Genomic DNA, 25,402 nt, shown 5'->3' on the forward strand with positions numbered 1-25,402 from the left:
CTTTGACACTGCTCCTTTCTGTTTCAGGTATAATACTCTGCCAAGCAGGCGGACACTTAAAAACTCAAGATTAGTGAGTAAGAAAGATGATGTTCATGTTTGCATCATGTGTTTACGGGCCATCATGAACTACCAGGTTAGTAATGTAACAGCAGTGGTTCCTAAACTGTGGGCCCCCTGGGAGGCAGCAAGGTCTTTTTGGGTGAAGGTTGGGCAGAATACGTAGATACACGGGAAAGCCCTAGATACACCTGAAAGTCCAGCTTAACTATAAGTTAGGGTAGCCGCTTTATCCGTATGGGCACCAGAATGTGCCCATATTGATACCACAATGACTGGGATGCCCATTCAAGCAAAGAGAAAGTGTAAGCCTGACATTTTCAGAATAACAATGGCACATTAATGAGCTACAGTGCAATCATGGGATTGTTATAACATGAAACAATATACAGTATGCATTATATGCCATAACATTTACACTTATGTTTTCCCATGCCTCATACTGAGAGTTGTAGTCCAGAAACATGGATTCTTAAAGCAACATTATGCAATAAAACTAGGAAGTAAAAAATGTCACAAAACAAGGAAGTAAAAAATGTTTTCCCCTTCCCACCCCTAATTTGCATATGCAAATTAGGATTCGGTTCGTTATTCGGACGAATCTTATGCGTGCATCCCTACTTTTCCCCAGCTTGCCAGGGCCAGTGGCATTCCAGTTAGAATCCTGCCCGATTGCTACCTACCCTGTCATACATCATAATTTTCTTTCTTTTTCTCTGTAGTACGGATTCAACATGGTCATGTCACACCTGCATGCAGTCAATGAAATTGCACTAAGTTTAAATAATAAGAATCCCAGGTAAGGACAGTGGTCGGGTGTTTCAGATTGGGGAGGATAGAGTGTGAATGACATGCACAGTCCATATTCCCAAACATTGTTCTTCATTCTAACCTAATAATCTTCTTCCGTTTCATTTATATTTCATTTATAAATTTTGAATGCACGTTCCTCTCCTACACCATTCCTCACAATATTTATATGTCCTTTCTTTACAATGTCCCTTATTTCTTTCTCCCTACTTCCTATATGTGCTTCTCTCCCTTCCTTGCCATTTATACTTTCTTTTATTTCATCTTGCCCAGTTATAATTTTCTAATCTTTCATATTTTTTTGCTTTCATGTTGCCTTTCTTATACAGTATCATGTTTTAAGTTTCCTCATTTCCTTCAATATTTTGTACTTCCTTTCCTTCTGTTCCATTTGTGCTTGTCTTCAATTTGTGTCCCTTCCCATTTCCTTACCCTACTTCACACCCTATCATTTGCATTCGCTTTCTTCCGTCTCATCTCCCATCATTCCTAGGTCACCATTCCCTTTCCTTCCTTCCTTCCTTCCTTCCTTCCTTCCTTCCTTCCTTCCTTCCTTCCTTCCTTCCTTCCTTCCTTCCTTCCTCAAACTGAAGGACAATGAGCATGGTCCAGGTGTGTTGTGCTGTATCCACTGATTGTTGAATTTCCTCTTTCAAACAGAACAAAAGCACTTGTATTAGAACTGTTAGCAGCAGTTTGCCTTGTCCGTGGAGGACATGAAATCATCTTATCGGCATTTGATAACTTCAAGGAGGTATGAGTGTTGGCATTTTATTTTATCTTATCAATTATGACTGCATTGTGACCATAAATCTCTCTGGCTCTGGTCCAGATTCATCTCTTCCTCTAAAGACACAGATTGCAGCGAAAGCTTTGTGATGGAAGTAAATGATAATTATTCTTTAGCCTTGGAGGCTGGGACTTGTTTTTTGAAGTTGTCTTCAAAGCTTGCTTTGATGTGTGCGTTCTTCCTAGCCACAATGGGGACTCTGGGAAAAATAACAGCAGACACTCAGTACAACTCAATTACTCTACACTTCATTCAGATCTTATAACCAATAAAAATAGGGATATATTTATCAACAATATGCTAGTTAGGAGTGATATTCTATTTTTTTGGTATAGTTTATGTATATTTTAACCCAATATAGACAAAGGGATAATTGTTGGCCATAAGCACTAGGGTAGACTGTTTTTCTGAAGGCTACAACCTGCCCGTTTCATAGGTAGGAGGTCAGGGCAGGATTAGTTGGATTTAAAAGATAGAAGGTTTGGAATGAATAGCAGGGCCATGTGTATGGTCATGTAACACCTCAGACTCCTTTAAAATACAGGAGGGTATTGTATTATATCCTATGGTATCAGTTTTATATATTTTATACATAATAATAACTGTGCCAGTATAGTTAACCTCAGTAATCCCTGACAGCTTCCCTCCTGCATGGCAGGAAGGCAGTACAAGTCAGCCAGACTGGGTCATAAAGCCCAAAAGTAAGCTGTTTAACAGCTGCCTGATTCCTGATCCAGCTCCCAGTTGGCTTCTCATGCCGGGTTTTGATTTCATCAGTTGTCTTTTAAAATGCTTGCTAAACTGGGTTAAATTGAGCAATACAAAGAGCAAATGTTCCTTTTATGCTGCAACACAAACAATATGACAAGACTGCATTTAGATGGCACAGAAAATGTTGTATACACAAATATAAAGGAATAGTTACTCTGCCATCGATCAGATGTTTGCTTTGTAACCAGTGAATGTTACCAGCTAGCACTAAACCTAGTGCTATATGAAAGTACCCCCCATTGTAAAATATAAGGATAAAAAAAGTCATAGAGGAGTCCCCTGACCATATAAAAAAAAACAAAAAAAAAAAAATATATATATATACAGGTATATATATATATATATATATATATATATATATATACATATACATACACACACACACACAAACACACACATATATATGTACAATTAGGACATGTTTTATCCAGAAATCCATTATATATCACTATTAAATATCACTTAATAAATAAATCTATGTCTGTGGGTAAAAAATTTGGTATAAAATTTGTGATATTATAAGAAAAAAGTCAAATCCTTTTGGGCAGTGCTGATTTCAATTTTATATTCCCTTATCTATTTTTTTTTAAGCATTGCCGGCTAAAGGCAAAAATAAAACAACCTTTTAGAGAAGCCTCTGCTATTGGCTGCTTCTCTATATATCTTAATTAAGCCGTTTGCTGGAAACAACTGCAATCTCCATAGTAACCACACTTAAAATACATTGGGGATTTTTGGGATTTGCTGCTAACAGTTGTCATCCTTTAATATCAGAGGCACATCCTTTCTAAGGATACAGTGTTTTTTTACGTCTGGCAATTTAAATTATGTTTTTTTTTTACATTTTCTCATTTGATTCCACTGCTGATATATTTAGGTTAGAAACATAAGAAATAAAGATTATTTTTCCTAATCACAATAGTAAAATAGCCTTCCTTTTCTCCACTTGTACCTTATCACAATGACTGTAACATGGAGCTTATTTATCACCACTGGGCAAACTTGCATCTAGGCAGTAACCAGGCCTGGACTGGGAGTCAAAATAGGCCCATAGTACACAGAGGCCCAAACAGCCCCCTACCAGCCCACTATATGGTAACATTCTATGGAATCATACAGCAGCACCTCTGGCATTTGCCAGAACCCACAGATCTGGGCCTGGCAGTAACCCAAGACAAGCCAATGTATGTATGATTTTATCAATCTACAAGCAGCTGGATGTATTTGTTCATATTGTGTTGCTGGTTGGTGCAAATTTGTCCAGTGATTTGTAAATGAGGCCTAGTTGTCTACTGCTGGGCTAGGTACCATGATCATTTTAACACAGGGTTCACATGTCACTGTTCCATGCACAGGGGGATTTTGGATTTAATCTCCTACCAATGCAGTCCTCAGTGCAGTAGGGGTGGAGCTTTGACTGTACTTGCTATTTAAAGTAAAACTCAACTCTAAAAATGAATATGGCTAAATGCCATATTTTATATACTGAGATTATTGCACCAGCTTAAGGTTTCAGCTTGTCAATAGCAGCAATGATCCAGGACTTCAAACTTGTCACAGGGGGGTCACCATTTTGGAAAGTGTCTGTGATACTCACATGCTCAGTGGGCTCTGAGCAGCTGTTGAGAAGCTAAGCTTAGGGGTTGTTGCAAACGATTAATCAGTAAATGAGGTTGACCTGTAATAGAAGTAGATGCTACAAAGCTGATTATTAAATGCTGATGCTAGTTGTACTGGTTTCTGTGCTGCCATGTAGTAATTATCTGCATTAATTACTAATCAGTCTTATATTGTGACATTTACTAAGGGTCGAATTTCGAAGTGAAAAAAAAACGTCGAAATTCGACCATCGAACTGCAGTAGTTCAAATTTCAAAGTCGAAGTTTTTTTTGGTCGAATATGGGAATATTCGATCAAAGTAAAAGCGTTTGATTTGAATGATTTAACCGATCGATCGAACGATTTTACAAAAAAACCCTCCGACTTCTAAAAACTTAGGCAAATGTTGGCTATAGGTTCTAGGAGGTCCCCATAGGCTAACATAGCAATTCGGCAGGTTTAAGGTGGCAAAGTGTCGAAGTTTTTTAAAGAGACAGTACTTCAATTTTCGAATGGTCGAAAGTATCGAAGTCGAATTTGGCCTGTTCGATGGTCGAAGTACCAAAAAAATTACTTCGAAATTCGAAGTTTTTAAATTCGATAATTCATTTAGACCCTTAAAAAATGGGCCCCTTAGATTCAATGGGGGATATGTAATAAAAGGTACTAAGTTTGCCCAGGAGCAGTAACCCATAACAACCAAGGATGTTTGCTTTTAAACAGGTGACCAGTAAATGCTACCTTCTGATTGGTTGCTATGGATTACTGCTCCTGGGCAAACTTAGTGCCTTTTTTTACATAATCCCCTATGTGTACTGTATATTGTGAGTTGGTCCCTAAGATCAGTAAATGACAGCAGCACAGAGCATGTTCAGCAGAAAAGATGGGGAGCTACTGGGGCATCTTTGAGGCACAGATCTTCCCTGCTAAAGGGCTGTGGTTGCCTTGGGCTGGTACAGAAGCCCAAAACATAATGTACAACATTTCTAGCCTACTTCTTTAGTTAAGATTTACTTCTCCTTTAAACTGAACCATAGAAAGTAGTACAAAATCCACAAATAACGTAGTGTGAACGAAGGTATGATTGGGCCTTACAGGCCAGTATGTTGGGGGTTGAGGGGATTTTATGTATGGCAGCCTCCACTTTACAAATGGTAGAAGTATTTTGCACATTGCCATATTGTTTATTAGAGATTATAAAAGGATTACCCCTAGCAATCAACCCAGCATCATTTCAGCTGTAAAGCTCATCGGTATATGAGGCACACTTGGCACCCAGCAGATTCATATATCACAGGTCAACAAAACATTTCATTATAAAATGATAAACATAGGAATAATTTTCACTTCCCTGCCTAAGTTAATACAGAAATAGAAGTGGTTCCAGTCTATAAGTGTTATAATTGGTGTGACTCGATGAAGGAGGCTTTGTGCTGTGGATATCACAATGGGGATGGTGGGATTGATGTCATGGCTTTGCTGACTATGAGCAGATTAGTGAATGGCTGCTTTATTGAGTGCCTGTGAAACATGTAGCTAACTGGGGTTAAACAAACATGTGAATGAGAGCAGGGCCACATATCTGTGCCCAGTTTTATTTACTCTGCTCCTTAAATCAATAGAGGGAGAGCTTGTTATTGCAAGTTCATATAGCTTATATTCGCTGAGCTGCCTTCACAATTGCCCATTTGGAACGGTATTACAAGATTACTCTGCCAACGGGACAGTGGGGGTATTGTACTTTATGATCTCACAGATGCACAAATAATGCTTATTGCCATAGGAAATTGTGTCATTTGAATGGTCGCTCTACCTACATGTGTTTTTATTAGATTTTATTTTGTTTAAATGAAATTTGAGTTGCCCATATGTGACTCTTTTCTTGTGAATACAAATGGTTGTTTGTTGCTATGGCTTAAAGTTCAGTGATTATTACTATGTTAGGGACCGACCAAATCGGTTTGGCATTTGGCTGAATCCGAGCCTATTTCACCAGGGTATACAGTATACAGAATGCAACAATTAAAGTAATAGCCATAGGTACAATATTTGATTTAAAATGGGGAAATAAACCCCAAAATGCATTAATATTATCTTACTGAGATTGCTCCTCTGAGCACTTTAGAATTTTACATTTTCTATTTTCAATGACTTCTGAGATATTCACACTGCTAATACTATGTTCTTGGGCCCAGGATTCAGTGACCCTGACTATGTCCTTGCTGTTTAGTCAGTCAACCATAGGGTTACTAACACTGGTTTTGAAACAGAACCATTGAACCCAGCAGACCTGGGTGCAAAATTGGCACATGACTTCCCTCCCTCGGACCCATGAAGACCCTTGCTTGTACCCACTAGCCCCCTGACTTTCCTCCCCGAAGAACTCCTCCGTAGGTCCCATGGGTGGCCAGGCACAGGTGCACTTACACACCTGTCCCCACAGGAATTTGCAGTCTAAAGAGTCTCATATCTCAGCAACCACTAAAAATAAAATACTATGTAGATTGCAAAAGTGCTCAAGGGAACAATCTTAGTATGTATGCATCAGTTCTGTTTCTTGGATTCAGATCTTTTTTTAGCTGTGAGGAATAAACCCATAGATAATCAGTTGTTCTGTGATTGTATGGGAAATGCTAAGATTCCTGTTCAATATTTTAGCACTCTATTACATTCCTAGATTATTTTCTCTCACACTGATTGTTGTATTCTTACTATCTCGCTAGGTCTGTGTTGAGAAACAACGATTTGAGAATCTAATGGAACATTTCAGAAATGAAGACAATAATATAGATTTTATGGTGAGTGTCAGACAGTTACTGTGCCTTTGTGTTTTCCTTACAGTGTCAGTACAGGGGAAGCACTATGTGTGCGTTAGGCCCATAAAGCTATGAAGTTATTTCAGTAATAAAGTGCCAACAGTATTTCACAAAAGTGTTTGTTATGAGATCAAATTAAATTTGCTTTATTACCCTGACTCAGGATGGATTGCACCTTTATGACACAATCATAGTTCTATTAAGCTTTATATTCCAACTCCCTTCTGCTTAAATATGCCCAGCAGTTTTTATAAACTTTGAATCCTTTTGGATAAGGAACTTATTGATTTAAAATTAAAAGGAAAATCACCGGTTGCCGCAGCATTGACATTACGCTGGGCTCTCTTTAACAGCTTTCATTTCCATGTTTCTAATAATACAGCAATCGCAGTGAGCAGAGAAGTATCAGGAAAGCTTCAGTTCTCAGTAAAACTTTGCTGACCAAACAGCATTTTGAAATCTAGGGAAAAAAATAAAGATTGTAAATGGTAAAAGTACTCAGATGAGATGATCTGGTACGGGATGTTTGGTTTCCCTTAAAAAGATAAATGTATATTATCCTTAAGCTTTACTGAGCTTAGAGATCCATCCTTATCTAAGAAGTCATTGCCTCAACGGAAGGCTGGCTATAGGCCTTGTATTGTGTTCTAATTCCCTTACAAGAACCTAAGAAAGGGTTAGGCAGCCCAGGCTTATGGCCTGACACTGTAGAGGCTATGGCCAGCCATAATGGCTGTTAAAGGGACACTATGAGAAACATGCATAGAATGATGCATAACAATTTAGCAAAATAGTTATTTCCCTTTACTAAGCACAATTCTATAGGAACAGCCCACTGAGTTTGCTCTTAGCCTGTGCAGAGCTACACCATAAAACTATGCCAGCATAGATATTTCCTTTTAATTCTGCAGGAACAACCCCTAAGTTTTTTTTATATTCAGTACATAATCTATGCCAGTTTCGGTAAATCCCTTGTATTAAGGATCAAAACCATTTGTGAGTATACAGGTTATTAAAAGAAAAGGAATAGCTGAAATAGGAAAGGTCTAAAAATTGCATGCAGGCGGCACAGGGACGGAAGAGGATGGATGTTGGGGAGTATTATATACACTCCCTAGTATTTCTGCACTGCACACAGAATTTCTAATTAGGGAGCCGAGCTCACGCTGTTTGTGTGCTTTCAGGTGGCATGCATGCAGTTCATTAACATTGTTGTCCATTCGGTAGAAGACATGAATTTCCGCGTTCACCTTCAGTTTGAATTCACCAAATTAGCTCTGGATGAGTATTTGTATGTAAGTATTTTATTCACATATTCTGTGGTGAATGATTTTAATATATGGTTGAAATGTTTTTGTAATGAGCAATGATGGATATAGAGAACAGGAGACCCTGAAGATGTCAGGTTAAGTTCACAATCTGTAGAACTTTACATACAGCTTTGCTATGGATTTGCACCCATATTTGCACCTAGCACTGTGCTCTCTCTTTGCAACTGAGGCCTAAACATTTTTAATAACATCCCCCTCAAGTGCTGCCCATTAAAACAGTATACTGTGCCCTAGAAAATTTCACACATTTTAACCTGATTATTTTCCTGCTGTTCCAGCGTTTATGACTGTATGTACTTATATAGAAAATACAGTAAGCATTTCCTAGTCTGCTGGTCTATTCAGCTGATTGTGTTTGTGCATAATGTGTATGTGGGCTCAGCCAAAAGCCAACTACAGACTTAAGGTGGCCAAAGACGCAAAGATCCGCTCGTTTGGCGACATCGCCAATATTCCTCTTGTGTTTAATTCATGTTTAAATGATTTTTTTTACTAGAGATAAGTTATGGACATCCAAATTACAGCACAACCCCTTATCCAGAAAACTCCAGGTCTCAAGCATCCTGGATAACAGGTCCCATACCTGTATAGACTATTAGCTATGTATACATATGCAGTAGCACATGTGGCAACTTTTGATATGCTGGTGCCCATGATATTTAATATTAATAATAATTTCTTGATTTGCAGAAATTAAAGCACACAGAAAGTGACAAGTTACAGGTTCAGATCCAGGCATATCTGGATAATGTGTTTGATGTGGGAGCCCTTTTGGAAGATGCTGAAACAAAGAATGCAGCATTGGAAAGAGTCGAAGAACTGGAAGAAAACATTTCTCATGTAAGTAAAATACAAATAGGTAGGTACCTACTGGTTAATAAATAGCTTATGATTCCACATATTCCACCTTTCAAATGAAGGTAGAAATAACATATTTAAATTTGTGAGACTCTCAGTATTGATGTGCAATTTGGGACTGCGAATTCAGTAGCTTTTAGGAGATTCTCAGGGCTGAGTTGAACTTGGGAGAACATCAGGACTGGGTTGAATTTAGGAGACTATAATTATTGAGTTGAATTTGGGAAACTCTATGAATGTGATCTGAAGGACAGAATTAGATTTAGGAGACCATCAGGATTGGGTTGAAGTTGGTAGACTCTCAGGATGTAAGTGAATTTAGAAGACAATTAGGATTGAGTAGAATTTGGAAGAACATCAAGATTAAGGGGCAGATTTATTAAGGGTCGAATTGTAAATTCAAATTCAAATTTTCGACTTGGATTTTTGGTCAAAACTCACAAATTCGAGTTTGGAATAATCCAAATTTGAATTCGACTGGACCCTGGGAACAATTTGAATTTGACTATTCGCCACCTAAAACCTTCCGAGTTCATGTAGAAGTCAATGGCAGAGGTCCAGTGACCCATTTGAAGATGTTAATAGCTTTCCTGACATTCGAGTTTTTTTCGGAGAAAAAACTTGATTCGAGTTTAGTCAAATTCTATGATGTGCTTAATCATACTAATTTTCTTTTTATTACACAACCCTCAGCCTCTGTACAATAGTGTGGTGTTATCTAGTGTATATTTTTTCCTTTTTAAAGGGGTTGTTCACCTTCCAAACACTTTTTTCAATTCAGTTGTTTTTAGATTGTTCCCCAGAAATAAAGACTTTTTTCAATTACTTTCCATTATTTATTTTTTACGTTTTTCCCAAAATCTAAGCTTAAAGTTGAATGTTCGTGTCTCTGGTGTTTCAGTCTGGCAGCTCAGTAATTCAGGTGCAGACTCTAAACTGTTACAATTTTGCAACATTTAGTTGATACATTTCTCAGCAGCATCTCTGGAGTATTAGCAACAATTGTATCAATTCTAACAGCTGCCTGTAATGAAACCCAGAGCTTCTGCTCAGCAGGGACAAAGATAACAAATGTATCAACTAAATGTATCAATTTAGAACAGCTTACAGGATCGGCGACCCCCCCTCCCAGAGCTGCTTCAGAAGGAGAGAAATTACCCTTTACAATTCAATATTAGAAAAACCGTCACACATAGGAAATAGAAAGTAATTGGAAAAAGTCGTTATTTTTGGTGATCTATCTGAAACCAATTAGTTGTTTGAAGGTGAACAACCCCTTTAAATGCTGTTCATTTCAAAATAATGACCAAAGTTTCCTTCCCAATTAACAGTTATCAGAGAAGCTGCAAGACACTGAGAACGAAGCAATGGCAAAAATTGTGGAACTGGAAAAACAGCTCATGCAACGAAATAAAGAACTGGATATTGCAAAGGTAAGTGTCACGCTAAGCTGTTTCTTACACATATAGAGTGTTGGCCCTTTGTAATATTTCTAGCCATAAACAAAGACCTATATTGGAGTACTGGCATTTCTCTATTCTGTACCACAAATAATTGAAACCCAAGACATCATTCTTCTTGTACTACAGGTATTTCTTAAATGGGTATTAGATATACAACATTTTCCTACAGCTAAGCAAGTATGGTGCTCTGTAATGCATATACACAGCTACCTGGCTATGGTCACTTTTATTGTTAAAGAGGGTACAAGCACACTGGTATGTAAAGTACCACAGGCCCAACAGTATTCTATACAAGCTGTAATAAAATACCCTAAAGGGTTTACATTTTATGTTTCCCAACATACAGTATCCTGAGGGACTTTTAATAGTGTACTTTTTAATAATTATGCATAAAGGTGGCCATACACGGGCCAACCTATACTGTATTTCACAGATACTGTACAGGGGGTCATAAACATTTATTACCACCATTCTATTGTTCTGTTTGTTCAAGAAGAAGAATTGGAACAGCAGGGAGTGAAGAGGAGCAGTAGAAGCATCTTCACTTCCTTTCTACTGACTGTTGGAAATTTTGGTCAGAACCAATGATCCCTTGTCCACTATGATCACAGGATTATTGGTCTGAACAGACCTTCAAATGGCCTTAGCCACTTTTACCTTTGAAAAAAATCTCTCCACTAATACCTTTAATGTGATTAATGTTATTTCATTAAAATACTCAATGTGAGTATTTCATTCATTCTACAGGAGGTTTGCAAAGATGCAAATACCCAAGTACATACATTGAGGAAAGTGGTGAAGTTGAAAGATGAAGCCATTCAGAGGCAATCAACACTTGAGAGGAAAATCAATGAGCTAGAAAAGCAAGGTTCTATCAAGGTTCAAAAGAAGGGAGATGGAAACATTTCCATCACACCAATGGTTGCTTCAGGGTCTGTGCCATCGGGCTCAGAGGCAACACCTGGAACAGCACCTGGAGGTTCCAATTCTGGACTTACAATTCCATGTGGAACTACTAGTGTACCTGGTGTTGCTGGGGCTCTATCTTCAACAACATTGGTTCCACCCTCTTCTCCTTTATTAGCGTCCAGTTCAGGTAAGAACCATTTTAGAAACCGAAAATGAAAACCTTGATTAGAGTCTGTTATATATATGATAACAGAATACTAGACCTGAAGAACATTTCAATTACTGTGTATTTTGCTGATCATGATATAATAATAATTAAACATATATATATATATATATATATATATATATATATATATATATATATATATATATATATATATATATATAAAACTAAGCGTGAATATGGGAAACTCTAGCACTGTCATGAATAAGTAGAGTTTCTAGTTTCTATGGAAGTTTAATAATTGACAAAAAAATCTCAAGAACTGTTATTTTTTAATATCTTTTTTTCTAGTGCAAAATGGTCCAGTGTCAGCTCCTTCGCCTCCACCACCTCCACCCCCTCCACCACCCCCTCCTCCTCCACCACCACCGCCACCTCTTCCATCAACAGAACCTCCTATTCCTCCACCACCACCTCCACCACCAGGAGCTCCTCCCCTACCAGGAACAGCCTCTCCAACTGTTATCTTCAACTCAGGACTAGCAGGTACGCCACTACTTGGTCTGTATGTGCATGGCTGTGTGTATCTGTGTTTTAGCACATACCTGTGTGTAGAAGTTTCTGTGTTATCATATATCCTAGATTACTAGACCTGAAGCACATTTCAATCACTGTGTATTTTGCTGATCATGATATAATAATAATTAAACATATTTCTTTATTTTTTGCTGCCACAAGATGGACCCATCAAGCTATTCTGTAGGTTTCCCATGTTATTGTTCTATGAAATATTACATTTTTGTTCTCATTATTTTGATCTTTGGATTGTGTATTTATGAATGGGAAGGGGGTATTTGGGCTCTGCAAAAATAGCAACATATTAAGGCAAAGCCTGAGAGAGAAAAGTGCAACTCTTGATATTTCTGTTAGAAGAATACAAAAGCACACTTACTATTGGAGGTGGAGACAATGGGGATAATTTATAAAGTTAGCGCATATTTATTTGCAAATGCTTTTATTACCCATGCTTTTTTCCTAAACACTAAAATATTGTACTGCTGTGCCCATCTTTCCATTTTTTGTAAAATCGCATTGCACATAAATTTTCGCAAATAGCTCGTAAATTAGACAGGTGTTTACATGCAAAGTTGTTATTCGTGAAAATAGGGTTGGCAGTAACTTAAATTCGCAGCTGTTTTGCAAATATTTTCTCCGTCACCAAAGTCTTAATTTGCGATTTTTGCCATATTTAAAAAGCTCTTATGGACATTTGCAGTGTGAAAAAAAATTGTTATTCTGTTTGTACATTAAATACATCACTCTTATCCAGCTTTGTAAATATAACCATATGCAAGGAAAATATATTCACTGTGAGAATCATTCTGCCTTGCGCAAAGTTTATAAGTGAGACCCTGTGTCTTTTTAAGTTGACTCTGTAGACAAGATCCTCTTTGGCATGATGCCATCTAGTCTTGAGAAGCACTTGTTTCCTATTGATATGTTATTTTTAACTACATGGTGCAGAATTTCACACTGGAATAATACAATATACTTGTTACTCATCTGTAAGAAATGTATTCAGTCAACAGTGGCCTTTAGTTTGGCTACGAACTGAAATGACTGTTGCAGTAGGACCCATCTTTTTTTTTATAATCTGCATTGCAACTCTATGAATAATAATCATTATGATCAAGCCATATGCATTTGTTTTAAGCCATAGTAGCCAGTTGGCAACTAGATCAGACTGGTCACCACAGTTAAGAATTATTCCAGCGAGTACATGATTGGATGCTTTGGGTTACTACATTTTTTTTCCAAATTGGTTGCCCTCTTCTCAATCATCAACCTTTCATTACTCAGAATGCAATATCCTTTTGACACATGTTCACCATGACCACATGTGGGAGGTCATTGCATAACATTGGCACTAAGAATCAAGGGCTTGTAAAACACTGGCCGGGGGAACACCAATGATTTATCGCCTATAATCATGTACATCAATAATGCACATCAGCAATGTCACAGAGATATATTATTAATATAATATTAAAATTGTAATACCTGAATCTGTTTTCTCCATTTCTGGAATGGTAAAGCTGTGAAAATTAAGAAGCCAATCAAGACAAAGTTCCGCTTGCCTGTTTTTAATTGGGTTGCCCTTAAACCCAATCAGATCAATGGCACAGTGTTTAATGAGATCGATGATGAAAGGATACTGGAGGTAAATACTTTGTTATTGAAAAGAAGGCTTGATATCTGAACAGCCTAAGTAATATTTGGGCAGTCTGCCTCAAGATGTTGCTGCAATAAAGCTAATATTATAGACATACTTGGCTAAAACCAGACTGTTCCCAAACTGTAGAGCTGCCACTTTTAATAGAGCTTGCCCCCTTTTAATTGTGGTGACCCAAGCTCAAGGATATGTAGAATAAGATTGGTTTTAATGTTGTGCATGTTAACACAAGTGGCAATTGTAATTGAACAGCACCACTATCTATTTGAATTAAAATTGCCTTTATTGCAGACTTCTGGGCATCACAGAAGTCTGCAATAAAGGCAATTTTAATTCAAATAGACAGAGTGGTGCTGTTCAATCACAATTGCCACTTGTGTTAACATGCACAACATTCAAACCAATCTTATTCTACATATCCTACTATTATTGCCGGTGGAAAGTGGCCACCGGGGAACCTGCACTACAACATAAGAAGGAAAAGTGTAAGAAGTTGTGCTGACTACTCTACCTCCATGTTAACACAAGTGGCCATATTACCTAACTTGGCCTGTAGCTGGAATATATATATTTTCCTTAGGCTCATGGCACATTTTGGCTAGCCACTTTCCATGAAGTGCCCATTCCAGAGCCCAGCGACAAATCTTCTGTACTGTGGGCGACTAATCTCCCCGAAATGCCTTCCTGCCAGCAAGAATACTGCTGGTGGGATCGATTCAGCTTTCACAAGGAAGTTTCATCGTGAGGCTAAAATTCGAAGCGATCCTGCCGTCGATTCATAATCTTGCCGGCAGGAAGGTATTTCGGGGAGATTAGTCGCCTCTAGTAGAGAAGATTTGTCGCCGGGCAACTAATCTCCCCGTCTGCCATCACCCTAACCCTGTTTGCATGCAGTCTAGTAATCAGGTGTTTGCTTTTGAACACTTTATCAAGAAAGGATACTTTCTGATTGAGTACTGTGGATAACAAGATCTGGTGCTGATTTTGCCTTTTTTATTAGATTATCAATGTTATCAATCTTCAAAAAGAAAAAAAATACTGTTTTTCGCCTTTAATATATTTCTTCCTTTAGGATATAAATGTTGACGAATTTGAAGAAATATTTAAGACAAAAGCCCAGGGACCAGCTATCGACATCTCTTCTACTAAGCAAAAAGTGGCACCCAAGGTATCAAGTAAAGTGACGTTACTGGAGGCAAACAGGGCCAAGAATCTCGCTATCACCTTAAGGAAAGCAGGGAAGACAGCAGAGGAAATATGCAAGGCTATTCAGATGTAAGTTGCCATTTTCATCAAATAGTTTATTTAGAAACCATATAACATAAAGCAGAGGGTGCCAAACGTATTACTTATTACACTAAGGTACAGTGCATGGTCAATAAATCATGATCACATAATGGGCCTTCTCTCCTATATATAAGGCCTTCAACCCCAACTGACTCCGGCAAGCAGCGGGAAAATCCTCTAATATAGATTCTGGCAGTTTTAAGTTTTAAACTTAAGCATTCGTGATTACTTCTGCCAGCTCAAAATCATACAGTATGTATCCAATGATCACCTCCATTTCTGATTCCTTTATGCAATTTCTTGTTTATGTTTTTTTCTTAGTTTTGCCCTAAATTGGCTATAAAATATATGACAGCACACAGACTGAAAGGAGGCTTCTTCCCTACCCAGTGGCAGAGTTTTATTTCTATATTTTTTATACCTAAGTTAGTAAACTCAAATTAACAATTATTAATTGTATACAATAATTGTATGATATAGAGCAAATTAATAAACAGTGGTTTCCATTTTTTTTTTACAAGAGGGGAGACTATTTAAAAGCAAGAGGTTTCCTATAGAATAATGAATCAAGCTTCATAGAACACTCAGCGTTTTATAGCTGATTTGTGCTTCTCGCTCTGGAGAGCCAATGGATACAATTGGATTCTTGTCTTGAGAACCGATGGTATTCATAAGCTTGCCAACACGGACAGATTTATCTGCATTATTAAAATCCCTTCTGTTAATTGTGTTATTTACGTTCTTTGCCAAATCCCACATGAACTCAGTTCTGTTACAAGCAATCCCATCTTTATATTACTTGCGAATATAGCTTTTGTATTTGCCTTAAAGTGCAACTAATGTGCCAGTTTGTGTTTGTCTACTGCAAATGAAAAAATAGTATATGATGATGTTCCATTTTGCTCCCTCTCTGCCCAACATTTTCCTATAGCCCTCCTATTTTGTTATTTTATTTACAAGATGCCAACAAGGGGAGTATCCTAGCAGCCCAGGGTACATGGCCACTGTCAACTGTATTGAGATAAGACGTAAAATTAAATCAGTATTGGTAATCAGAATTCATCAAGAACATAATAGGATATAGTGGCCCATCACAATAACAGTACAGTATTGTTAGAGAATAACACCATATATGTATGGCCACTAGGGGTGCTGTGCTCAAAAGTGATTTAATTGAGAAAATATACATATGTTGGGTAAATCCTACTTAAAAATAAGGAGCATATTTTTTCACATTGTCCCCAGGTAATCTTGCCAAACTGTGGACCTGAAGGATCATCCCAGGGACTGATACTGTATATTGTTTCATGGCAGTTTTTCTATGCACATCAATGGTCAGTAACCAAAACTGGCCCTTGGTTGCCCAGATTTAGTCTTCTGTATGCATGCACATGGCTGGTATCCAGTCTCACCTTTGTAGCCAAGTTATTAGAATTAAGCCCTTTTAGGTGCAACAGTCTTGAGTCTAAATTGGATCCTTCCTGTACACTGTTTTCTGAAATACTGTTTCATTTGAGCTTATTGATAAAAATGTCAGGCCGGAGACAGCTCAGAGAGGTCTTGTAACCTTATAACTAGTAATGACCAGACATATAGTGGTAGATATGGCAGCAGGATTTGGTACCACTTGACAATCATGAATGAGCAGTTGGCATCCACACAAGGGAATCCTGGTTCTTTTACAGCCAACTTGAAATGCACAAACTGTCTACAATAAAATCCTGGCTAATCAAATGATACAATTAATATCAGGTTTGAGTCCCTAAATATTGATTCACTCGTCTCTACTCAATGTGATTCTGCAACTTCATCGCCTAAAACATTTACAATTTTAAAGAAAAGGAATCTTATTTGAGGATCCTCTTGGATTATGGAAGCTTTTTGCACATTCTTCTTACATTACCTACAGGTTTGACCTGAAGACACTGCCAGTGGACTTTGTTGAATGCTTGATGAGGTTCATGCCAACAGAGGCCGAGGTAAAGGTCTTGCGGCAGTATGAGCGAGAGAAGAAGCCGCTGGAGAACTTGACAGATGAAGATCGATTTATGATGCAGTTTAGTAAGATAGAGCGGCTAATGCAGAAGATGACCATCATGGCTTTTATTGGGAACTTTTCAGAGAGTGTGCAAATGTTAACACCGGTAAGTCCAGTGTTTTTGTGCCAATGTACGATCTTTGTTATCTTATTCTAAATGTGTCTTGTAAATTTATGAGGGCTTCAGGTAAACCAGACTTTTTGGAGGCCATGTTATTTATAGAAAGTATGACTGCCATCACTCTTCTTTTGTTGATGTACAAATGTACTGAAGGGCCACTGGCTGGGCAACATTGATATAAAGTACCGCTGTCTCCATCATAACCTTATTCTATCAGCTGGGCTCTTCTGTTCGGTGGGTCAAGCGAAGGATGTTTTGTTTTCATTAGATGTGTAAGGAGAGTTTGGGGTACTGTAAGATAAGTCTCAGTGTTTTCTCCTGGGAACCAACATGTAGGAACCAATCAGATACATTCTTCCAAACAGGTGGCCATTAAATGCTACTTGCGGATTGGCAACTATAGATTACTAGACCTGTTTCATGCTTTGTAATGTTTATTACATAAATTGATAGACTGGTGGTTTCTGCTTTTTCCTTTACTGTCCAAAAATGATCATTAATGGGATTTTCTTGTATTGTTATTGCCTTGATATGATGATAAAAACGCATATTCCTACTGATTTTTGTATCTTTCATTGTAGCAACTTCATGCCATAATTGCTGCTTCGGTTTCCATTAAGTCATCCCTAAAGCTCAAGAAAATACTGGAGGTAGGTACTATATTTATATAGAGTCTATTTGTTACAGGGGAAATTAACCTCTAGCTCCTCAGCTGGTGTTCAAATAAAATTCCCAGTATGCTCCATTTCATATGAGTTGCTGGGAGTTGTAGCTCCACCCTAGCAGTAGAGTTGCAGATCAAAAGATACAATGGCATTAAAGAGAATGTTTCATTTCATATAATATTCCTTTTTTAACACAGATCATTCTAGCCCTTGGAAACTATATGAACAGCAGTAAAAGAGGCGCAGTTTATGGATTTAAGCTTCAGAGCTTGGACTTGGTAAGTTTTTCAATGTGAAATATGGGAATATTTAAAATTTACCATAACTAGTAATGGGCAAATCTCTCCCGAGAAATTCACAAAAAATCGTGAAATCTGAAAAGTTCCTTAAAAAATCTTGAAATTCTACAGTTTTCACAAAAAAATCGTGAAATTCGAACATTTTCACGAAAAAAATGAGCACTTCGAACGTTTTCATGAAAAAATAGAGCAATTCGAACCTTTTCATGAATTTGAAAGTTTTCATAAAAATTTTTGAAAATCGGTAATTGACGCCGGCGAATTTTCCTGGGATATTTGCGAATTCGTGCTAGCCGAATTTATTCGCCCATCACTAACCATAACATTAAATAGAGAATTAGGGGGTTATTTACCAAAATCATAATTTTTCCATTTTTTTTTTAATAAAAAGGTCTGACCAAACTTGAATCCATGATTTGACCTTATTTATTATTTAAAAAGCAAGATTTAATTGGATTGGGGGAAAACTTGATAAAACCAAACAAAAACCTGAATCATTCGATTTTATAGGAGGCTTTTCCCCCGAATAGCTTGATTTTTTCATGCTTTCTCCCAAATCGCTCGAGTTTTGGCCAAAAGGCCCCGAAATATTCAGATTTTCTTGCTAATTCTAGCGCAGACCACAAAAATTTAGGGACCTGTCCCATTGACTTATATTGAACCTCAGCAGGTCTGAAATGCCGGATTTTCGCATTCTGACTTTTTGCAGCATCGGACTTTAATAAATCCTGAAAAATTTGAGTTTTAAAAAAAAAAGAAAGAAAAATTTGATTATTGCACCAAAAAGCCCTGACTTCAGTAAATAACCCTAAATGTATTTATTTTTATTAATGCTTAAATTACCACTATACTCTCAGATGTCAGTGCCTGTGAGAGAGGGTAAGGAAGACTGTAACTGTTCTAAAGTAAAACCTTTATAGAGGGGTAGTACAGCAAATTAGAGAGGTAATAAAGCAAAATGCATATAAATATACCATATTCTTTTAAAGGGAAAATAACATTCATAAACTGTCCCTAACTGTGTTTACACAAAAAGTCAACAGTGCTTGGTGTCTAGAGGACAGGTCAAGTATATTTGTTATCCCCCAAGACGGTTTGGGCTGAAAGCCTCTGTACTTGAGAAGCCCTACCATGCCCCTAACCAGCCAATAAAAGCTATCAAACTACGTTCCTCCAGACCAAGTCAGTACTTTTTGGACTGTTCACTGGACCCACCAACCTGCCAGGTATCTGTTGTGCAGGTTTGGAAATCCCATCGGTGTAGTTGGTTAAATCGTGCTGAGAACTATTTTTTTTTGGCAAACAAGCTAAGGCTCAGCAGAGCTGACATCCAGTTCACTGTAGTTCAGACTTCGGAGCACATTTACTGAAGGGCAAAGTGACTAACGCTGGCGATGATTTGCCGATTTACTAACGGGAGCAGGCGTCACTTCGCTAGCGAAGGAGATAGACGCTAGCGATGCTTCGCACTCTAACACCAGGCAAATTTTTGTTCTGGCGAATGGATTTAAAGGGGTTGTTCACCTTTGAGATAACTTTTAGTATGATGTAGAGCGGGATATTCTGAGTCAATTTACAATTGGTTTTCATTTTTTCTTATTTAAGGTTTTTGAGTTATTTAGCTTTTTATTCAGCAGCTCTTCAATTTGCTTTTTAAGCAATCTGGCAGCTAGGGTCCAAATTACCCTAGCAACCATGCATTGATTTTAATAAGAAACTGGAATAGGAACAGGAGAGATCTGAATAGAAAAATTAGCAATAGCAATACATTTGTAGCCTAACAGAGCATTTGCTTTTTAAAAGGGGTCAGCGACGCCCATTTGAAAGCTGCAAAGAGTCAGAAGAAAAAGGCAAATAATCATAAAACTATAAAAAATATATAATGAACCCCTTTAACTCCGCAAATTCACTAAGATGCGGATTTTACTGAACGTTACCTCTTTCACCAGACTTGCCTTCGCCAGCTCAGACCAGGCGAAGTGCCTAGGACTCTAGCTTGAAAGATGCCGTTTAACATGCAGAGTTTAAATAACTTGGAAAAAAATACCAAAAACTCCAGCTGTATCGGTGCATGTGCAGCCAATTTTTATCTTTTTAAGAATTATGAAATCTCAAAGAATCTCTGAAAGATGTATGATTTCCCCTGATTTATTTCCCAAATGCCTGCAGATAGACTGGAGAAAGCTCTTCCTTCTGGTGAGCTACAGACAATAAATTAATTTCTAATTGTGAAATTCCATTGTCAGCTTTTAGAGACAAAGTCGACGGACAGGAAACAGACACTGTTGCACTATATCTCCAACGTGGTACGAGAAAAGTATCTACAAGTTGCTCTCTTCTATAATGAAATTCATTACGTGGAGAAAGCAGCAGCAGGTAAAGAATTTTGTGTTTACAGTATAGATATAGCTTTTTTGCCAGACTTAATTTAAAGGAGAACTGAGCATTTTTAATGTTTATTTCTCAATGTAAATGTAAATTCGTTTTGGGTTTACACCTCCCCCTTATTAAAACTGGAAGCATATTAAATCACCATTTGGTATTGGTAATCATATTCAACCGATTAACAGTAATCTCCCATTAACATTGGGTTAAAACAGAGGGAGGACAAGTCACTCATGAGTCTAATTAAAATAGGGGTTCTGTACATGGATTGGTATACAGCAGCTTGGCTCAATAAATCGGTACAGATGGATTGCTTTATTAAGGGGCCGATTCACTAACTTCGAGTGAAGGATTCGAAGTAAAAAAACTTCGAATTTCGAAGTGTTTTTTGGGCTACTTCGACCATCGAATGGGCTACTACGACCTTCGACTACGACTTCAAATCGAACTAAAAATCGTTCGACTATTCGACCATTCGATAGTCGAAGTACTGTCTCTTTAAGAAAAAACTTCGAGCCCCTAGTTCGCCATCTAAAAGCTACCGAACTCCTAAGTTTTTTTGATCGAAGGATATTCCTTCGATCGTTGGATTAAAATCCTTCGAATCGTTCGATTCGAAGGACTTTATCGTTCGATCGAAGGAATAATCCTTTGATCCTTCGATCGCACTATTTGCGCTAAAATCCTTCGACTTCGATATTCAAAGTCGAAGGATTTTAATTCCCAGTCGAATATCGAGGGTTAATTAACCCTCGACATTCGACCCTTTGTGAATCGGCCCCTAAGTGTGTTATTTATGTGATTGTGCCATATTCATAAAGGAATTACCTGATTTCTTTGTTTACTACAATAGCTGCATGTTTAAGATCCTGCACCTTTAAAATCTAGATATCCACCAAGCAACTCTCATTCTCTATTAAATGCATGTTTTCCATTCATGTGACTCCAGCGCCTCATGCTGGCCATTTTTAATTATACATAGGGTATTCCAAGTAAATGTATTCTCCATGAGAAGCATTACATTAATGGCAGTGGACAAAGCCCAGGGGGCATAGTGAAGCCCATTGGGCACTTATACTTTTTCCCACAGGTAGAGGATCTGTTTGTCCAAGCCAACAACCACTTCTGCTGATAAGAAATGTAAGCTTAAAAGTTCAGGGTCTACAAAAAAACCCGTTTCTCTGCATAATTCAATCCACAGCCCACAAACCAATCAGCCCATTTAGGTTATAAATAATGTATTGCAATTTGCAATGAGACATATTAAACCCCCATTGATAATGATACCATTTGTTCAACGCTGTTTTGCAGTTTCTCTTGAAAATGTTCTTTTGGATGTGAAAGAACTTCAACGAGGGATGGACCTAACGAAAAGAGAGTATTCTATGCATGACCATAATGTTATGCTGAAAGAATTTATCCAAAATAATGAAGTGAGGCTCAAGAAACTGCAGGATGATGCAAAAATTTCTCAGGTAAAGGGATTTGTATTGGCTCCTTCTAGGGGTTACTGTGTATAGTATATACTTTTGTGGATTATTATGACGGCATCTTTAGTGGCAGCCACTGACCAGTCCATCTTATTAGTCCAACAACAATTCTAAGGAGGTTTAAGTGATACCAAGACTTTAACAGTCTGTGTTTGTATTTTTCAGGATGCCTTTGATGACGTTGTGAAGTATTTTGGAGAGAATCCCAAAACAACTCCTCCATCTGTATTCTTTCCAGTCTTTGTCAGATTTGTGAAAGCCTACAAGGTTGGGAGCAGCACCAAGTATCTTTTAATGAGTTGGAAATGCATGAAATACATTCTGTCCCTGGAGTTCTTTACTGAAGCACTTGTCTAAGTTTCCTAAAGATATTTCCAGAAAATGTCACTTATTTCATTTCCATGTGAAGTAATAGAAATGTTGTAATGTGCTGCTGTGTTTGTAGCCTATTTAACAGACTACAAAAGTAGTTCCCAAGTTGTGGGTCTGGCTCCCTGATGGGAATTAGAACAAGGAAAGGTTAAACCTGAACAGTTGAACAGCACTGAATTTGATAATCTTGAAACTGTGGCTGAATGACTGATACACAGATATTTTTCTATATCTGTACCCATTATGTTGGACCTTCAAAGGGGGCCCAGGCCAAAGGTTGGACATTCAAGTGGGGTTTAAATTGAAAAAGTTTGACAATAAATGGGCTACATCATCAAATCTATCCTAAATGTATACACTGGTATTAATCTTTTTAGATCGCTGATGAGGAGAATGAGATGAGAAAGAAACAGGAACTAGCGATTATGGAGAAGCTCCTGGAACAGGAAGCCATGATGGATCAACAGGACCAAAAGGTTTGCCCAGTTCATTAAACTCTTCCTGGTGTCTGCTTTGAGTTAGCATTCACCTGGCCTGAATTGCTAAGGTTTAAAGATAGAAAGTCACCAGGTCATTTATTCACCAATCTTTTACATTTGGTTGAAGAATTTGTCATTGGTAAAAAAAGATCTTTTCTGGTAAATGCTATTGACCACAATGGTCCACTTTTTGGTGGTGGCACAAAAGGCTACGGGGGGAGATTAGTCGCCCAGTGACAAATTGCCTCTTCTTCGGGCGACTAATCTCCCCTAAATGCCTTCTAGAATGAATTCTAGAATGTAAATCGCCAGCGGGATGGCACTCAGATAGCTTTGGCTAAGTGTTCCAAGTGCCATCCTGCCGGCAAATGGTCGGGCAAAGAAGAGGAGATTTGTCGCCGGGCTACTAATCTCCCCCAGGAACCTCATCTGCCACCACCCTTATACAGGTTCAAAGCAGTTGTGTTACTATTTCAGGGCACTTCAATCAAATAATAAGAAATGTAATAATAAGAAATAAGAATTGCCTATTGAAAATATTCCAAAATTTTAATCATGGTTGTGGGGGGGGATACAAAAGTGGTTGTAGAAATTTGTAGAAGTAGTAAAACCTTATTTGAAATCCCATTACTTCTGGAGCAGGTGAACCAGTTTGCCACAATATTGACAGGTTGTAAAGTATTAACAAATTCCCCTCTCATTTTACCCAAAAGGAGTTATTCACGCTCCCTTAGGGAATAAAAGAATTTGACCAGGTTGAAGATGGCAAACAAATTTCATCAAAATCTTGGCTAAAAATAATTGTTGAAGGGAGTTGAAGGGAGTAAACTTGGTAATTTGTATAAAATGGAAAATTTCTGATGAAATATAATAATAATAATAATATGTTGCTTAATTTTTTTTCTTTTCAAATGTCAGTCTCCGTCACATAAATCGAAGCGGCAGCAGCAAGAGTTAATTTCAGAGCTGAGGAGGCGACAGGTGAAAGACAACAGACATGTCTATGAGGGGAAAGATGGTGCTATAGAAGATATCATCACAGGTACACAAACTATTCACTGGGAATTCATACTGCAACTACAGTTACATTTCTTTTTCACTACCCAGTGTAATACACTTAGGCAAAAGCATTAGTAGTCCTGTGACTCATAGCAACCAGACAGATATTTGCTGCCATTTAATTGACTAGTAAGAGCTAAGTACTGATTGGTTGCTATCAGTTCCTAGACAAGGTCATGTATGCCAATTGCAAAATTGTATAGACTCCTTAATTTCAAGAACACAAACCTCTATTACTCTATATTCCCAGCACAATGTAACTACCAGCTTTAACTGCTTCTGTAATCATTCACACTGGGACTCGTTTATCAACATTGGCCAAATTTGCCCATGGTCAGTTATCTATAGCAGCCAATCAGTGATTAGCTTTTTAAAGCCAGCTGCATATAGAACAATGAATGCAGCAATTTGACTGCCATGGGTTACTGCCCATGAGCAAGTTTGCCCAGTGTTGATAAATGACCCCCGGTGTCTTTTGGCTTTATGGTCTATTACTAAAAAGTATAATAGGGAAATTCATGGATCCCAGGTGGGAATCAGTAGTGAAACTAGTACTGTTGCCTCAAAGCAAATATTACATAGAAGAATTAAACAGCAAAGCCAAAAGATATGCTTAAACAAGAAAATAAAATCCACGCGTCAGCTGCTCAGTTAATGACTGATGGGAAATGTGAATGTGCTTGGGGTGACTCAGCTGCTTCCTGACAAAATCTGTTTGCAGCCTCGGTGCCCCCACCAGTTAAGATGGCAGAGCATGCCATGGAAATCTGTGCCATATTTTACATTTCTCCTCCTGCCTTTACAAGCAGCATAAGATATATATATATATATATATATATATATATATATATATATATATATATATATATATATATATATATATATATATATATATATATATATATATATATATATATATATATAGTGTTTTATTCATTTCTAAGTAAAACAGCACCATCTTCTCAGTGAACAAAATAAAAAGTGCACACCTGTCTCAATAATAAATGGTGAATTCAACGTGTAACTAAACATAAAGAAGATTGAATATAAAAATGAAAAAATATATGTTTGTTTACAGTCTTTATAGTTTGTGGCATATCTGTGTTAATGGAAAAAAGGACATGAAACATTTCTACTTTGTTACTCTATAAGTATTTTTCATTACCGTAACATTGTGTGCATTTGTTGTACTGAAATAATGGGTAGCATTTCTGGTCAATACTTGTGTATTTTATCTAATCTGTTCTTGAATGTCTTGCTGAAGAGAATCTACATCTAATGCTTTCTTGTTGTCAGTAATCAAAATATCCTCTACAGTTGGCATTGATTGAAATTAATCACAGAGGCGGCTTTAAATATCAAATACTGTTTAATATTCCTATGTCCCTATATCACTATGTC

General features: G+C 37.6%; 1 protein-coding gene across 8 annotated transcripts in view; it reads left to right on the forward strand.

The window, feature by feature from the left end:
- The window catches only part of LOC108702264 (formin-like protein 2), a 105,899-nt gene that overhangs the window by 70,480 nt on the left and 10,017 nt on the right, over positions 1-25,402 (forward strand). For 4 of the 8 annotated variants that reach the window (XM_041579212.1, XM_041579211.1, XM_041579217.1 and 1 more), the window contains exons 7-26: positions 28-136; positions 783-859; positions 1,531-1,624; positions 6,754-6,828; positions 8,031-8,141; positions 8,868-9,017; positions 10,367-10,468; positions 11,246-11,594; positions 11,925-12,119; positions 12,312-12,332; positions 13,670-13,794; positions 14,879-15,081; positions 17,003-17,237; positions 17,834-17,902; positions 18,115-18,195; positions 20,463-20,592; positions 21,913-22,076; positions 22,257-22,358; positions 22,841-22,939; positions 23,861-23,984. In XM_041579212.1, coding sequence (XP_041435146.1) covers positions 28-136; positions 783-859; positions 1,531-1,624; positions 6,754-6,828; positions 8,031-8,141; positions 8,868-9,017; positions 10,367-10,468; positions 11,246-11,594; positions 11,925-12,119; positions 12,312-12,332; positions 13,670-13,794; positions 14,879-15,081; positions 17,003-17,237; positions 17,834-17,902; positions 18,115-18,195; positions 20,463-20,592; positions 21,913-22,076; positions 22,257-22,358; positions 22,841-22,939; positions 23,861-23,984 — 2,615 coding nt within the window. The remainder of the gene's footprint in view (positions 1-27; positions 137-782; positions 860-1,530; positions 1,625-6,753; positions 6,829-8,030; positions 8,142-8,867; positions 9,018-10,366; positions 10,469-11,245; positions 11,595-11,924; positions 12,120-12,311; positions 12,333-13,669; positions 13,795-14,878; positions 15,082-17,002; positions 17,238-17,833; positions 17,903-18,114; positions 18,196-20,462; positions 20,593-21,912; positions 22,077-22,256; positions 22,359-22,840; positions 22,940-23,860; positions 23,985-25,402) is intronic. The other 4 variants (XM_041579218.1, XM_041579216.1, XM_041579215.1 and 1 more) reach the window with 1 other exon arrangement.

The sequence above is a fragment of the Xenopus laevis genome, chromosome 9_10S (assembly GCF_017654675.1).
Source record: "Xenopus laevis strain J_2021 chromosome 9_10S, Xenopus_laevis_v10.1, whole genome shotgun sequence".
In the NCBI taxonomy this organism is placed as follows: domain Eukaryota; kingdom Metazoa; phylum Chordata; class Amphibia; order Anura; family Pipidae; genus Xenopus; species Xenopus laevis.